The sequence below is a fragment of the Myxine glutinosa genome, chromosome 5 (assembly GCF_964187855.1).
Source record: "Myxine glutinosa chromosome 5, kmMyxGlut1.1, whole genome shotgun sequence".
NCBI lineage: Eukaryota > Metazoa > Chordata > Myxini > Myxiniformes > Myxinidae > Myxine > Myxine glutinosa.
The window spans coordinates 143,178,482-143,195,603 of NC_136265.1; the positions used below are offsets into that span (position 1 = coordinate 143,178,482).

General features: G+C 48.2%; 2 protein-coding genes across 5 annotated transcripts in view; one reads left to right on the plus strand and one right to left on the minus strand.

Moving 5' to 3' along the window:
* NAT9 (N-acetyltransferase 9) overlaps nucleotides 1-1,277 on the plus strand; it is a 40,710-nt gene extending 39,433 nt beyond the window's left edge. For all 3 annotated transcript variants that reach the window (XM_068135669.2, XM_068135668.2, XM_068135670.2), the window contains one exon: nucleotides 277-1,277. In XM_068135669.2, coding sequence (XP_067991770.1) covers nucleotides 277-426 — 150 coding nt within the window. In that variant the 3' untranslated portion in view covers nucleotides 427-1,277. The remainder of the gene's footprint in view (nucleotides 1-276) is intronic.
* On the minus strand, nucleotides 217-7,366 carry MRPL27 (mitochondrial ribosomal protein L27). Of its 2 annotated transcripts, none has more exons than XM_068135671.2 (4): nucleotides 7,289-7,366; nucleotides 6,411-6,521; nucleotides 3,057-3,124; nucleotides 217-846 (listed from the first exon to the last, which is right to left on the minus strand). In XM_068135671.2, the coding sequence occupies exons 1-4, from the start codon at nucleotides 7,332-7,334 to the stop codon at nucleotides 640-642; spliced, it is 432 nt and encodes a 143-aa protein (XP_067991772.1). In that variant the 5' UTR covers nucleotides 7,335-7,366; the 3' UTR covers nucleotides 217-639. The 2 variants fall into 2 exon arrangements, with proteins under 2 accessions (XP_067991772.1, XP_067991773.1); XM_068135672.2 differs by having other exon boundaries at nucleotides 7,197-7,344.
* Nucleotides 7,367-17,122: the final 9,756 nt, after the last annotated feature.

Here is a 17,122-nt window from a genome sequence, read left to right on the forward strand (position 1 = left end):
AATAGTTTTCTACATACACTATTTTCATGTACATGTACATTTCATTCATACTTTTTTTTTTTTTTTTTAAATACACTATTTTCATGTACAATTTTAACAGAATATTATCGAAGTTGGTTTTCGTTATCCATCATTAAGAAGGGATAAGAACCGCTCCAGGCAAATGGATTTTCCATCCGTAAAGCACTTTTTACATTAAATCATACAAGCAACTGAAACTGTCAATTTGCCTTTATTTTAAGACAAAATGGAATTCTGTTTCCTTGCACTCCCCAGGTGGCCAGAAGCAAAGTGTTCCAGGAAGTGATACTGCAGCGCGCGGTGACCTCAGAGTGGCAGTCATGGCTTCAAGCGACATTAGGAATCGTAACTGAAGAATCTTACATCAAGAGCCAGGCCCGTCGTACCGCACGTGTCATGCGATAGATTCTGCACCAAAGCAGCCATTCCTAATCGTGACATCTTGGTAAAACAAAGAGTCTGCACCTGTTCAGAAGTTGTACGAATTGCATTTCCCATCCTATCTTTCAAATCAAATTGTTTACAGGGAGAAAGTGATGGCATATGCATAGGAACACAGCCAAACAACAAATTAAAAAATATATCCCTAGAAATACAGCTTTGTATGACTTCTCTTGCTCAAAGCAGCTCCTGCAGTCGGAACCGGCCCTCCTGAGGTGTGGGTACAACATTGATGAAAGTCTTGTAGATGACCGAGCCCTTTGGCAAGTTCTGAGTGAGGAACCAGCCTTCAGTCGTTTTTGGTCTCGGCACGTACACCTCCTTGGTGTAACGTACCACACCATCCTCCAAAGCGTACAATACGTTCCTTCGTCCCATCCCCACCTGGTTTGGGCAATGGACAGGGGATGCATTGAGATAATGTGAGTGTGAACTCCTTGATGATGAATAGCTCCATTTGACAAAATGCTGTGCAAATAGTGGCTTGTGAAGTTTCAAATGACATCAGGCTTTCATCGTGTTGCCAAATTAAATGACTCGGTTACTCGGCTAATAATCCATAAACTGCAATTGTTACAAAAACAAAAATCCTTGGTTCAATGTCTATCAAACTTTTCCTCTACAATCCCAACCCCCTATGAAATGAGCACAATGGATTAATAATATCCTTCAGGACTACCATTAGGCCTATGCTGCACTCAAGGACAATATGTTTTACTATCGTTATATGTCAGGGCATTGGAACTGGTGCAAACCTTGTGTAGGGGTGTTACAGAAATAAACTGGAACAGCACTAGGTAGAGTGCACACCTCCACCAGGCTGAACAGTTCATGTTTTGTATCCCACTGATAGTCCAGATCTGGTTAAAGACATCAATCAAAATCTAATCGGCCTGTTATTGTCAGCTAACCAACTCATCCACTGAGGTTTGTCATAATCGTGCACACCCTTTTGAAATATCGAGCCATACAGTATATTGGTTTTGGCTCCATCTCTCAATGGTGAAGGCCTGGTGTTGGCTTAGCAGCTAGGGTGCCAGCTTAGGATCCTAGGATCCTGGGTTCGAATCCCGGTCGATAGCTGAATTAACGCCAGGGGGATTGACTCAGCCTGTCATCCTTCCGAGGTCGGCTAATTGAGTACCAGTTCACTGGTAATTCCCTGTTTGTCGTAAAAAGGCGACAAACAGGGTTGGCGGCAGGAAGGGCATCCGGCCGTAAAACATTGCTTCAAAAAGGGGACCAACAAAAACAACAACAACCACGGTGCCCGAAAAAGGCCAACCCCCGCTTTGCGGGGAAAAATGGCCTCTAAAGGTGGGGGTTTTTTTTCTCAATGGTGAAGGCTTAGCGGTTAGGGTGCAGCCTTGGGATCCTGGGTTCGAATCCCGGTCGATCGCTGAATTAACGCCAGGGGGGTTGACTCAGCCTGTCATCCTTCCGAGGTCGGCAAATTGAGTACCAGCTTGCTGGGATGAATGATCCCGGTGTGTACCCCGGTTTAGAATAGGTACACCGTATCCCTGCGCATCATAAGAGGCGACTAAGGGTTGGCGTCAGGAAGGGCATCCGGCCATAAAACATTGCCTCAAACAGGGAACCATGAGGTCATGGTGCCCGCAATGCTCTAGCGGGGAAAAATGGCCTCAAAACGATCATTCATTCATTCATTCTCAATGGTGAAGAATCACATTTTAAAAAATTCTGGGATCCGGATCTTCACCAAAATCTAATCCTTTCGTCCCTGTCACATACCCAATCTCCACCAAATTTCGTCCCAATCCATCCACAACTTTTTGAGATATCCTGTTCACAAACAGATAGACAAGGGTGAAAACATAATGTCCATCCACCTTCTGTGGCGGAGTTAACTAAAATGGCACTCGGTAGAGCACATACCTCCGCCAGGGTGAACAGCTGAATTCATCATTGTGTGTGCCGTCCCTTAAATGGGGCATCCCATCTGCTGGCATTAGTTGGTGGAGGTTAAAGATTCCTCGGTGTCCTTCACGAAGAGAAGGTGAGCTATCGCCGGCACTCTGAACAAATTACAAATTGCTGCCCTGACTTTCTGTGTCAGACCCATCCAGGATTATAACCCTCACAAAATAAACAAAAAAAACCTCGGCAGCACCAACGCTCTGTGCACAGCGTGGCTCATGATCCGATCTGACTGAAGTTATCACTACATCTGGAGTAGACTAACCAAACGTAAATTGTGCCTTTATCAATGAATGAACAACTATCCTTCAAAGCCTAATAAAGCCTTGTCAAGCATACAATGATAAAGATAATATTAACCAAGGATCTCACGCATAAATCCTCTAAAAATCACAATTTCTCTACATCTGACCTGGTGTACTAACAGAAAGGGATTTCAATGAACTACCCACCAAAAGACACCTAACAAATGTAATGTCCATGAGCAAAATAAAGCAGCATCTCAGCTTCCTTTTAAATAATGTTTATGTTGTCAAAAATGACAGCTTTACCTGGGACAATAAAAATTTTAAAAAACACTTCTAACAGCATGGAGCTCTCTTCAACCCGAGCTATTAAATCAACGTTGTACGATTATATTGTAGGAAACTTACAAAAGAACCTGGATGCCAACGAATGAGGCGGTGTGTGGCAATGATGTGCCCAGCTCTCACAAAAGCACCTGGAAAAATAAATGAATGAATGAATAAGGAAACAAACCACACTCTTAAGTCCAATATTGTACAGCTTGAACTTGGGAACCATACATTAAAGATGCAAGGGTATACATGGTTTGGACTGGCAAGATGGCCCATAGGTACGAACACTCTCCTCTAAACAAACTGTCTAGCCTGAGTTTCAATCTCGACCCAACTATAAATTGTCATCCTGGTGTTTCACAGGTGATTCATCAATGTGTGTACCGTTCCTCATATCCTAGCCTGAGTTTGAATCTCGACCCAGCTATACACTGCCATCCTGGTGTTTAACAGGTGATTCATCAATGTGCGTGCAGTTCCTCAGACCCTAGCCTGAGTTTGAATCTCGAACCAGCAATAAACCGTCATCCTGGTGTTTCACAAACAGACAGAGCACTTTGACAATTTCTGATGAAAATCAATGTGTGTGCTTTTCCTCAGATGGACGTTGAACTAGACGCCCGTCTACCGGCATTTGTTGGTGGATGTCAAAAATCTCACTGTGTCTTTCACAAAGAGTGGATGGTGAGCTGTCACCAGCCCCCTGAACGAATTACAAATTCCTGCCCGAACTAATACTGGGAAGGCAATGGAAACCCACCCTTCCAGGACTACAAACTGCCTCAGCAGCACCGAAACTCGGTAACAGAGTATGGTACATCAGAATACATGGGTCACTGCCAGAAATGAGCTCTGGTGTTGAATTCAAAAATCAACTCGGCCACTTCGTGAAAAACAACTAGCGATGAAAGTTGATGCGTATGCATGTCCCTGCAAATTAATTGCATGCAGGTATTATCACAATCAATGTACCCATACTCATGACAGCGTGCTGAAGCAGTCTCTTGGAAAAGGATTATGATCAATGCTGACAGACGGGTCTTCTGGCTTAACGTCCTTCTCATGGGTGGTGCACATATAGATGCCTCGCCCTGCATGTGAAACACCAGGGCGACGGTTTATAGCTGGGTCGAGGTGAGACAGCTCAAATTTGAGAATGCATAACTCTGTCCTGCCAGCCCGGTGGAGGTATGAACAATGGTGAAGCTCGCAATGTTTGCGCACCAGCGAGGATGAAAAATTACAAATTTGATTCCATCTACTGCAATATCATAAAAGGAAAACGTCAAAGGCAGCGGGGCACATTCAAACTTCGGATTGGAATTTTAAAAATATAACCAACGACAAATTTTGATCACTAGAAATACCCACTCCCTTCGGGAGAGCCTGGGGGAGGAGGGTGAGGGAGAAGTGTGGCAAATATATTATGTGCCATGGCTAATTAATACTACGTGCTGTGTGCAGGAAGGGTGTCGGAGTGAACTCCATTCAATGTACAATGTGCGCTGAGTGGGTTCATCAAAAATGTAGTGGTCTGAGAGGGTCATTAACCAGTGTGGCAGCTACATTCAAATGTAAGGTGTGCACAGAGGGAGCTGCCGATGGCGGAAATGTTGAGTTGGATCTTGGAGACCGCGTGAAGCTGGAAGGTGTGAAAACATTTTGCCACCTCGGAGACATGCTGAATGGAGAAGGTGGATCAGACTCAGCAACGGTTGCTAGAGTGAGACGTGCATGGAAGAAGCTTCGGGAACTGAGTGGCGTGCTGATGAGGAGTGGAGTGTCGTTGAAGCTGAAGGTAAAGGTGTATGCTGCATGTGTGAAAAGTGTTATGATTTATGGGAGCGAGACATGGGTAATGAACGTAGAGCAGCAACAAAGGCTGGAAAGGGTGGAAATGCGAATGGTTCGGTGGATGTGCGGCGCATCGTTGAGAGAGAGGAAGACAAATGATGAATTGCGAAAGATGATGGGAATAGAGCCTGTGATGGATGCTGTGAAGAGGAACAGGTTGAGATGGTTTGGTCATGTGTTGAGGAAGGATGAAAGTGACTGGTTGAGAAGAGTGATGGAAATGAATGTAGAAGGAAGTAGAGGACGGGGAAGACAGAGAAAGACTTGGCTAAAGATGGTGGAAGAAGAAATGCGGGCAAGGGGGTTAACAAGGGGAGATGCAGAAAATAGGGCAAAATGGAGAAGATTGTCATGGGGACCGCAAGGCTAACTCCTGCTCTAGCAGGGAAAATGGCCTTAAAATGCATGTTGTTGGTGTTGCTAATTAATACTACCTGTCTGCAGCAGGGTTCAGTAAACCATTCGCAGTGTGGTACATGTGCAGGTGAAAAATCGTGGAACCTCCCCCCCTTCCCCTTTACAGGGGAGAGGGGATTTTGTTGTGCCCGTGGCCTGATCCTGGGTACTACCAACAACCAACACTTATTAAAAAGTTAGTGGAAATTGGCCAAGCCCTGTTTTTTTTCTATGGTTTTCAGACACAGACACACACACACACACACACACACACACACACACACACACACACACACACACACACACACACACACACACACACACACACACACATACACACACACACACACACACACATACACACACACACACACACACAGTCGTGTACAATGCGTCGGAAGTCAAATGCAAGCTTCTTTTCATCTCAACGTGCTTGTGGTTATCTTTCTCCTCGTAACAACGCCCTATCAAAAACAACCTTTCTGCAATGTTACGGCTCTGGGTGGATACCCAATTTCAATGGTTGCTCGAAGACGGAGAATCATACGAACATAATCATGACTTTAAACAAACAAAAAAATACCTATTTTTTGGGGGGGGGGGGGGGGCAACCACCCCGTAGACTCCAAAAGGGGCAGATTTTTTAAATACAGTGAACAAACTTCGGTACATCACGGGTGATGAAGGTTGTGGCAAAGTTTCATCGAAATAGTGTTTCGTTTCAGAGGAAAAAGCAAATTCCTATTTTGGGGGGGTCAAACCTGGACCCACTTTGTCTTTGAAACTACAAACCCGGTAAACCCCCTTAGACCCCGATGTTTTAATGCTGTGAACAAACTTTAGTCACAACATAGCAAATATAATTTGTGCCAAATTTATTCGCAATCCCATCAGTAGTTTTGGAGAAGTTTCAAGTGTTTACAGACTGACGGACGACGCGCCATCGCATAAGCTCGCCTGAACTTCGTTCCAGGTGAGCTAAAAAAGAAATTAGAGGATGTACTAAAAAACAGCCATAGGTTGGCAGCACTAGCTCAGGTTTTCATGGGCCTATAGTGACCTCGTGCGTTGACGTTCGTTGTAAGGAACTCATATTATTATGAGAATTGGTGGAAGTCAGGAAAAAAATTAAGAGCATTCCTTTCCAAAACCTGTGCATTCCCAAGAGAAACTCAGTACCTTCTCCTATCTTCCAGCCGTAGGCCTTTCCTCGGGGCTTCTTGCCCTGGTTACGGGAAGCTTTCCCCGATTTCTTCGAGGCCCAGCGTACTGGCAGAAGGCTGGCAGCACCTAATATGGGGGGGGGGGGAGGACGGCGGGGGGGGGGTTGGGGTACAAAATGAAAACGGTTTCATGAAGGATTTGTTTGCTGCGAATGAAATAGAAATAGCATTTTGATTATCTATATGTGAGCTGTTGGTGTGTCTGTGTGTCGCCATTTTTCTCAGAGTTGGCTGAACGGATCTTCGTCAAACTTTCAGAGGTTCATCAGTGTTTTGGGCGAAAAAAAAAAATTAGAAATTTTTTTCTTTCGATTTTTGGGATTTTTTTTTTTTTTTTTGCTTGATAGTGCCGAAGCCTTTTTTAATTAATGACATATATACAAGTACACATTGGCATAAATAAATAGGACTACAAAACAATCACCAGACATTTGAACACAAAAAAAAAACAATTCCGGAAGTGTACGAAATTGATAGAAAGGCTTCTTCTTCCTGATCGGCATCACACTTAACTCATATTCATAAACGTCATGAACGGCACATTCACCAACATATATTCAACGAAAAGGTGATGAACCCCTTTCCACTCCCCCCACTCCCTTCCTCACCCCTCCCTCTCCTGCCTCCCGCCCCCGCCCGGTACTCCTGCTATATAAACTATAAAGCGTGATCTAAAATCTAAATACAATACAATAGCACGTTTCGTGACACAAGCTAAAATAAACGTGTCGTCCAAGCGCACCGTTAACGTTATTCATTCTACTAAGTCATTGAACGACATCAACGCTGCATCCTTCCATTAAGCATTTGTAGAAAAGAAATGTAACGTCGCACCTATCGGAAAACCTTGACCAATCGCCCGAACGAAGGCCAGCGCCATGACAAGTCACGCGCTTCCTACTTCCGCTATGTGGTTGTTGTTGTTGTTTTTCACTCTTACGGTAAGGATCGTTTCCCACTTGAATTAAACACACGTGAAAGATTTAGTACAGTCTTCGAGTCGATAAACTTCACAAATTATTTTAACAAATGACGTAACCGACCCACGAATGTATTTTATTTACTGAAGATTTTTCGAAATTAATAAATGGTTATTCCAAGAGCCGCAGCAACGATCATTTTCTGCCGAGCAACAAACAATAAAATTAACGTTTAAAGAAAACGTTAAAAAAAATTATCATTTAATTTACAACCAGTCAAAACACCATCCTCCTCTTATCCTGATTCAACCAATCAGCGAAAAACGACACAGAGATACATCTGAATTAATCAACATGGACAATTATTCGATGGGAAACGGGAAACAATGAACAAATAAATTCCACATTCCTGTGCTACCTTCAGTCTAACGTCAGACATGGACATCCGGTTAGTGAATGACTTGGGCAAAAAACATATTCCGTCTGAATGGTTCTATCCCCAGTCAATGGCGAATCTGCATATGGCGAATCCGCGAATGTCACGGTTAGAAATTAGAAACCCACACGTCATTTCCTCATTCATATTTAAATTCAATACTGTATCTCTATTTTCTTTCCAAACAACATCATTCCAATCATACGTTGATACTATAACAAAATACTTTGTGAAATCACGATTGTATTGAGATATTATCAAACCGGCCCATTGTCGTCATCTCTTCACTTCCGGATTTGGGAGCAGGTCCGGATGGATTCAATTTCAAAATCAGAATTTTATTGAGAAATTTATGAAACCTCCTGCCTACCTGCCGGGATCCCAAAACGTACCCCTGAACGTTTGGCGGGTCTAGTCCCAAAACTGAGGGAGTAGTTTGGGGACGGACGGACAGACACTCCTGTTTAATGTTTTATAAAATATAATACAGATAAACTAATAAGGCTGGCATCATTTTTTTTTTTTTTTCACTTTTTTCACATCTTTTTTTGTTGTTGCACATTTTCATCATTATCATTTTTGCACATAATAAGAGTATGTGCTCTACCGAGTGCCTTACTTGTTTTATCTGGAATTCTCGTTCCGCTCATGTGTTCATTACCCTCGCTTGAGGAGAGGGTATTGCATTTGAGACCATTTGTTACTTGGCAAAAAAAAAAATCTTTTTTTTGCAAGTATGTTGATCACACTAGTTTGTGTGTGTTTGTGTGTTTATCTGTCCGCTCACTTATACTTGCCCACAGGTCACAATTTGAAACTGATCTTCATGAAACTTCACCAAATGTTAGAGCGTGGTGCGACAAAATCCTATATATTTTTGAGGTCAAAAGGTCAACATAAGCCAAAGGTCAACCACTTTTTTTCAAATTTCTAAAATCCTCAATTCTTATCCGATTGACTTGAAAATTGAATGGGATTTACATATCAGTTAGCTGAATATCTCCCCTTTTTATTACTTGCCGGAAAAATCTTTCCGGCAAGTATGTTGATCTGTTCGTTACTTGCCGGAAAAAATTCCGGCAAGTATGTTGATCTGTTCGTTTGTTTGTCTGTCTGTCTGTCTGTCTGTCTGTTTGTCTGTCTGTTTGCAGCACTGCGTCTACACCGTTGCACGTAGAATCGCCAAACTTTGCACACATATTGGTCTTGCCCTGTAATAGACTGTGCCCAATTGATGACGTCATCGGTGACGTGGTTCGGCCGCCATCTTGGAAAAACCGAAAAACTTTGCACCTCTATATCTCCGAAAGTACTGAACAGAAAAAATTGAGACATGGCTCATTGTAAAGAACTCTCCATGGGGAATAAAATATGTAAATGATGACGTCATCAGTCACGTGGTTCGGTCGCCATCTTGGAAAAACGGCAAAACGTTGCACCACTATATCTCCAAAAGTGCTGAACAGAAAAAATTGAGACATGGCTCATTGTAAAGAACTCTCCATGGGGAATAAAATATGTTAATGATGACGTCATATGTCACGTGGTCGGACGCCATCTTGGAAAAACGGCAAAACTTTGCACCACTATATCTCCAAAAGTGCTGAACAGAAAAAATTGAGACATGGCTCATTGTAAAGAACTCTCCATGGGGAATAAAATATGTTAATGATGACGTCATCAGTCACGTGGTCGGCCGCCATCTTGTAAAAACGGCAAAACTTTGCACCACAAAATCTCCAAAAGTGCTGAACAGAAAAAATTGAGACATGGCTCATTGTAAAGAACTCTCCATGGGGAATAAAATATGTTAATGATGACGTCATCAGTCACGTGGTCGGCCGCCATCTTGGAAAAACCGGAAAACTCTGCACCTCCACATCTCCAAAAGTCCTGAATAGAAAAAATTGAGGTATGGCTCATTGTAAAGAACTCTCCATGGGGAATAAAATATGTTAATGATGACGTCATCGGTCACGTGGTTCGGCCGCCATATTTGTCCTAAATGGCCGATAAAAAAGTACATTCCGGCAAGTCCTCGGTCTCTGACCGATTTTTCATTTGTCTGTCTGTCTGTCTGTCTGTCTGTTTGTCTGTCTGTCTGTCTGTCTGTTTGCAGCACTGCGTCTACACCGTTGCACGGAGAATCGCCAAACTTTGCACACATATTCGCCTTGCCCTGGAATAGACTGTGCCCAATTTATGACGTCATCGGTCACGTGTTTCGGCGGCCATCTTGGAAAAACGGCAAAACTTTGCACCTCCATATCTCTGAAAGTACTGAATAGAAAAAATTGAGACATGGCTCATTGTAAAGAACTCTCCATGGGGAATAAAATATGTGAATGATGACGTCATCGGTCACGTGGTCGGCCGCCATCTTGTAAAAACCGAAAAACGTAGCACCTCCATATCTCCGAAAGTGCTGAGTAGAAAAAATTGAGACATGGCTCATTGTGAAGAACTCTCCATGGGGAATAAAATGTGTTAATGATGACGTCATCGGTCACGTGGTCGGCCGCCATCTTGGAAAAACGGCAAAACTTTGCACCTCCATATCTCTGAAAGTACTGAATAGAAAAAATTGAGACATGGCTCATTGTAAAGAACTCTCCATGGGGAATAAAATATGTGAATGATGACGTCATCGGTCACGTGGTCGGCCGCCATCTTGTAAAAACCGAAAAACGTAGCACCTCCATATCTCCGAAAGTGCTGAGTAGAAAAAATTGAGACATGGCTCATTGTAAAGAACTCTCCATGGGGAATAAAATATGTTAATGATGACGTCATCGGTCACGTGTTTCGGCGGCCATCTTGGAAAAACCGAAAAAATTTGCACCGCTATATCTCCGAAAGTACTGAACATAAAAAATTGAGACATGGCTCATTGTGAAGAACTCTCCATGGGGAATAAAATGTGTTAATGATGACGTCATCAGTTACGTGGTCGGCCACCATCTTGGAAAAATGGCAAAACTTTGCACCTCCATATCTCTGAAAGTACTGAATAGAAAAAATTGAGACATGGCTCATTGTAAAGAACTCTCCATGGGGAATAAAATATGTGAATGATGATGTCATATGTCACGTGGTCGGCCGCCATCTTGGAAAAACCGAAAAGCTTTGCACCACGATATCTCCAAAAGTGCTGAACATAAAAAATTGAGACATGGCTCATTGTAAAGAACTCTCCATGGGGAATAAAATATGTTAATGATGACGTCATATGTCACATGGTTCGGCCGCCATCTTGGAAAAACCGAAAAACTTTGCACCTCCATATCTCTGAAAGTGCTGAATAGAAAAAATTGAGACATGGCTCATTGTAAAGAACTCTCCATGGGGAATAAAATATGTTAATGATGATGCCATCGGTCACGTGGTTCGGCCGCCATCTTGGATAAACGGGAAAACTTTGCACCACGATATCTCCAAAAGTGCAGAATGGAAAAAATTGAGACATGGCTCATTGTAAAGAACTCTCCATGGGGAATAAAATATGTTAATGATGACGTCATCTATCACGTGGTTCAGCCGCCATATTTGTTCTAAATGGCCGATAAAAAAGTACATTCCGGCAAGTCCTCGGTCTCTGACCGATTGTTTTCTTGTATACTTTGTTTGCTTGTTTGTTTGATTTGTTTGTTTGATAAATGTTAGCTCCTTCACGAGCCTCGACTCTGCATACAAAAAAAAAAAAAAAATTCAACCAACAACTATTTTGAGGTCAACATAGGTCACAAGGTCAACATAGGCCAAAGGTCAACCACTTTTTTTGAATTTCTAAAATCCTCAATTTTCATCCAATTGACTTGGAATTTGAATGTGATTTTCATATCAGTTAGCTGAATTCAACCAACAACTATTTTTGAGGTCAACATGGGACAAAAGGTCAACATAGGCCAAATTTCTAAAATTGTCAATTTTCATCAGATTAACTTAAACTTTGAAGATGATTTGCATATCAGGTCACTGAATTCAACCACTAATTATTTTTGAGGTCAAAAGGATGCTCTACTGAGTGTCTCTGAGTGCCATTTATGATAATTATGAGGTCATAGGTCACGTGGTTCGGCCGCCATCTTCGGAAAAACGAAAAACGTTGCACCTCTATATCTCTGAAAGCGCTGAATAGAAAAAATTGAGCCATGGCTCATTGTAAAGAACTCTCCATGGGGAATAAATTATGTTAATGATGATGTCATAGGTGCACCATTATGACGTCATAATTCTACAAGTACAAAACTTCATCCTATCAAAATAAAATTTCTTGAGCGTCATGTTGGCATAAATTGGTGGAGAAAAAATAATAATGATGACGTCATCGGTCACGTGGTTCGGCCGCCATCTTGGAAAAACCAAAAACCTTTGCACTTCTATATTTCCGAAAGTGCTGAATAGAAAAAAATTGAGATATGGCTCATTGTAAAGAACTCTGCATGTGGAATAACATCTGTGAATGATGTTGTCATAGGTGCCTCCATTATGACATCATAGATTGACAAGTACAAAACGTAATCCGATCAAGATGAAATTTATTGAGCACAATCTAGGAATAAATCAGTGGAGAAAAAAATAACTATGACGTCATCGATCACGTGGTACGGCCGCCATATTTGTTTTAGCACAAAAGCCATAAAAATCACTGAAAATACATTCTGGCGAGGGTTTGCAATCTCTGATTGCTCTTTTTCTTGTTCATTCTTGCATTACGTCTCTGCATTGTCTCAGCAACATATTGCATCGCACATTTGCTACAAGTCAATAAGTAAACTGTAGCGGCTACCGCTGGGTTTTCACAATCGCCTTGCACCTATCAAGGACGCGGAGCGATCACCATGCCGGGCTCGTCCAGGACGCCCGGGCAGGCTCGCCCTCAACTTGCCAGGCCGCAGCCAGGACGCTGGGCCACGCCCCCTCTCGCCTTTCCTGGGCAAACGCTCCGGGATAATATGTATATATATTGCTGCCCGATAAACGGGCTTTTCAGAGTGCCTGAGTGTTTGGTTTGATATGCGAACTGCCGATGCGAACTGCCGACGCATCACGGCCGTTGCTTTAGCAACTCAGATGAATTCCAGCTTTTTGTCGCGTCCATTCTTCCGATCGACGTGGGAGCCCCAGCCCCTTCATTGGTGACCTACCGACATGGACACGGCAGTCGCCCTTAAACTGCCTACCTTCTGGGAGGCTCACGCGGCGGTTTGGTTCGCACAGGCGGATTCCCTGTTCGCCCTGCGAGGCATCACGGCCGACGACACCCGCTTCCACCATGTGGTAGCAGCGCTCGGTTCGGCCACCGCGGCCCGCGCCCTGAGCCTCCTCGAGAGCCCGCCAGCCGCTGACAAATACGGCGCGATTAAGAAGCTTCTCCTCGATGCTTTCGCCCTCCCATCGGCGGAACGCGCACGGCGCCTGCTCGACCTGCCCGAGCTCGGCGACACGCGCCCTTCCGAGCGAATTGACTACATGCTTTCACTGCTCGGCGAGCACTCTCCGGCATTCCTGTTCCGGGAGCTGTTCCTCCGTCAGCTGCCTAACCCGGTACGCCTCGCCCTGGCAAGCACGACGATCACAGATCCCCGGGCCCTTGCCAGAGAAGCCGACAAGATCTCCGCCGCAGGTCAGCGCATCGCAGCGGCGACATGGGACCCACCGCCGTCCGACGCAACACCCATGGCGCCCGAGCACCGGGCACGGTCGACGACCGAACTGCCGACGCAATTGGCGGCCGCTACACCGAGCCGACCACCTCCAGCACGACGACCGGGGCCTCCACCTGACCAAGCGTGGTGTTACTATCATGCCAGGTTCGGACAGAAGGCCCGGACATGCCGACCCCCGTGCACTTCGGCAGGCCGGGAAACGGCCGGGCCGGCGTTCATTACCAGCCATGAGCGCCGGCCACACGGGCAACTTACTGTTCATCACGGATAAAGCGTCCGGACGGCGCTTCCTGTGCGACACCGGCGCCCAACTGAGCGTCATACCCGCCTCTGACCAGGACAGGCAGTCCACGGTTTGCGGCCCCTCCTTGGTTGCGGCCAACGGATCGACCATCCGCACCTTCGGCCCGCGCAACGTCACCCTCTGCTTCGGCGGCCAACGCTTTGCTTGGACGTTTGTAACCGCAAACGTGCCCATGGCTCTGCTAGGTGCCGACTTCCTCTGCGCACACGGACTGCTGGTGGACGTCCAACGGCGTCGTTTAATCAACGCCGAAACCTTCAGCTCCCTGGTATGCACATTGAGCAGCTCCGCGCCGACCGAGCTGGGGATGCGCCGTCCCGGCGGCGAACGAGTTTGCTCGCCTGCTCACGGAGTTCCCGGCCCTCACGCGGCCGACGTTTTCGGCCGTCGCAGTACGGCATGGGATCGAGCACCACATACCAACCACGGGCCCGCCGGTCTACGCCAGGGCCCGCTACCTCGACCCAGCCAAGCTCGCCGTGGCGAAGGCCGAATTCGACGCATTGGAGCACCTCGCATCGTGCGGCGCTCCGATAGCGCGTGGGCCTCGCCACTGCACATTGTGCCAAAGCCGGGGGGTGGATGGCGCCTGTGTGGCGACTACCGCCGTCTCAATGACGCTACCACCCCCGACAGGTACCCGATCCCGCATATCCAAGACTTCTCTGCCCGTCTGGTGGGACGGGTCATTTTTTCGAAAATTGATCTCATACGGGGATATCACCAGGTACCTGTCAGGGCGGCCGACGTCCCTAAAACGGCAGTCATCACGCCGTTCGGCTTATTCGAATTCTTGCGGATGCCGTTTGGTCTCAAGAACGCGGCTCAGGCATTCCAGCGCTTGATGGACGGCGTGCTGCGTGACCTGCCGTTCCTTTTCGTTTACCTGAACGACATCCTGGTCGCCAGCACGTCCCGGGCCGAGCACCTCCTCCACCTCCGAACACTGTTCGGGCGCCTCAGCGAGCACGGCCTCATCGTCAACCCGGCCAAATGCCACTTCGGCACGACGGCCGTTGATTTTTTGGGCCACCACATCACCAAGAACGGGGCCGTGCCGCTGCCAACCAAGGTCGAGGCCATCACCACGTTCCCGCGTCGCCGCACCATAAAGGCCCTGCAGGAATTCCTGGGAATGGTGAATTTTTATCACCGCTTCGTGCCCCGCGCTGCTCAACACATGCGGCCCCTCTACGAAGCCCTCCGGGGCAAGCCGGCCAAGCACGACATCGCCTGGTCCGCAGCAATGGATGCGGCCTTCCAAAGCTCAAAGCGGGCCCTCGCCGACGCAACACTGCTCGCTCACCCGGTGCTCAACGCTCCCATCGCCCTCACCACGGATGCCTCCGACTACGCGGTGGGCGCCGTACATGAGCAATGGGTGAACGGGGTTTGGCAGCCACTCGCTTTTTTCAGCCGGCAGCTCCGGCCGAACGAGCTCAAATACAGCACGTTTGACCGGGAGCTCCTCGGTCTACACCTGGCCGTCCGCCATTTCCACCACCTCCTGGAGGGCCGACCTTTCACGGCGTTCGTCGACCACAAGCCGTTGGTTTACGCCATGGCCAAGGTCACGGAGCCGTGGTCGGCCCGCCAACAGCGCCACCTCTCCGCCATGTTGGAGTTTACCACGGACATCCGGCACGTCGCCAGCAAAAACAACGCCATGGCCGACTGTCTTTCCCGGGCCAGCGCGAACGCGGTCCACCTGGGCGTGGACTTTGCGCTTATGGCGGCGGACCAAACCACCCACACCACGGTGCAAGCCCTCCGGGCGGCGGACACGGGCCTCCGCCTGGCCGACATCCCCTTCGCGGACACTGTCCTGCTCTGCGACGTCTCCCAAGGCCAGCCTCGCCCCATCGTGCCCGTCACCTGGCAACGCCGCATCTTCGCCTCCCTCCACGGCCTTTCCCACCCGGGCCGGAAAGCTTCCCAGAAGCTGGTGTCGGCGCGATTCGTCTGGCACGGCCTTCGTCGGGATGTCCGCGATTGGACCAGCACCTGCACGGCCTGCCAACGGGCCAAGGTCCACCGACACACCCAGGCCCCGCTGGCACCTTTCACTGTGCCCGAACGACGTTTCGACCACGTCAACGTGGATCTGGTGGGCCCCCTCCCCCCGTCACGGGGGTTCACACACCTGCTCACCATGGTGGACAGGACCACCAGGTGGCCGGAGGCCGTTCCCCTCGTCTCCACCACCACCGCCGACGTGGCGCAGGCTTTCATCGCCACCTGGGTCGCCCGCTTCGGCGCACCGGCGGACATCTCATCAGACCGCGGACCACAGTTCACCTCCGAGCTGTGGGGCGCGGTCGCCCGCAACCTGGGGGTCAAGCTCCACCGTACTACGGCCTACCACCCCCAAGCAAACGGGTTGTGCGAGCGATTCCACCGCTCCATGAAGGCCGCGCTCATGGCCGGCCTTCAAGACGGCGGTTGGGCCGAACGGCTGCCGTGGGTCCTTTTGGGCCTCCGCACGGCCCCCAAGGAGGACCTCCAGGCATCCACCGCCGAACTGGTCTATGGCCAGGCGCTACGCATCCCGGGCGAATTCGTGCCCGACGCTACCAGTCCCTGGTCCGCAGCTCACCAGCGCTCGGACCTCCAGGAGGCCGCCCGACGGTTTGCCCCCGTGCCAACATCCCACCACGGTGACCCCCAGTCCTACGTCCCCCCAGCACTTCGCACAGCGGAGTATGTTTTTGTGCGTCACGACGCACATCGGGGGCCACTCAGGCCGCCGTACGACGGGCCCTTCCGGGTGCTGCGACGGGACGACAAGTCGTTCATCATCGACATCGGCGGCAGGTCGGACCGGATTGCGGTGGACCGCCTCAAGCCGGCGCACGTGGACGTCGACCACCCACCACGGGTGGCCCTTCCGCCGCGGCGAGGCCGCCCCCCGTCCACGGTGCCCCCCACTCGACCGCCCACCACCACACCGGACCCCCTCCCACGACCCGCCAGGGGTCGCTTCGGCCGGGTCATCAGGACCCCCCTCAAATTGACCCTGCCGGTGCAAGTCGATTCTGGGGGGACGTGTGTAGCGGCTACCGCTGGGTTTTCACAATCGCCTTGCACCTATCAAGGACGCGGAGCGATCACCATGCCGGGCTCGTCCAGGATGCCCGGGCAGGCCCGCGCTCAACTTGCCAGGCCTCGGTCGGGACGCTGGGCCACGCCCCCTCTCGCCTTTCCTGGGCAAACGCTCCGGGATAATATGTATATATATTGCTGCCCGATAAACGGGCTTTTCAGAGTGCCTGAGTGTTTGGTTTGATTAAAGCAACTCGGATGAATTCCAGCTTTTTGTCGCGTCCATTCTTCCGATCG

Coding starts and splice junctions, on each gene's coding strand:
- MRPL27 (XM_068135671.2), bottom strand. CDS start 7,334: ATGGCGCTGGCCTTCGTTCGGGCGATTGGTCAAGGTTTTCCGATAG. Junction 6,522..7,288: donor TGGTCAAGGTTTTCCGATAG/GTGCGACGTTAC, acceptor CCCCCATATTAG/GTGCTGCCAGCCTTCTGCCA. Junction 3,125..6,410: donor CGGCTGGAAGATAGGAGAAG/GTACTGAGTTTC, acceptor TTATTTTTCCAG/GTGCTTTTGTGAGAGCTGGG.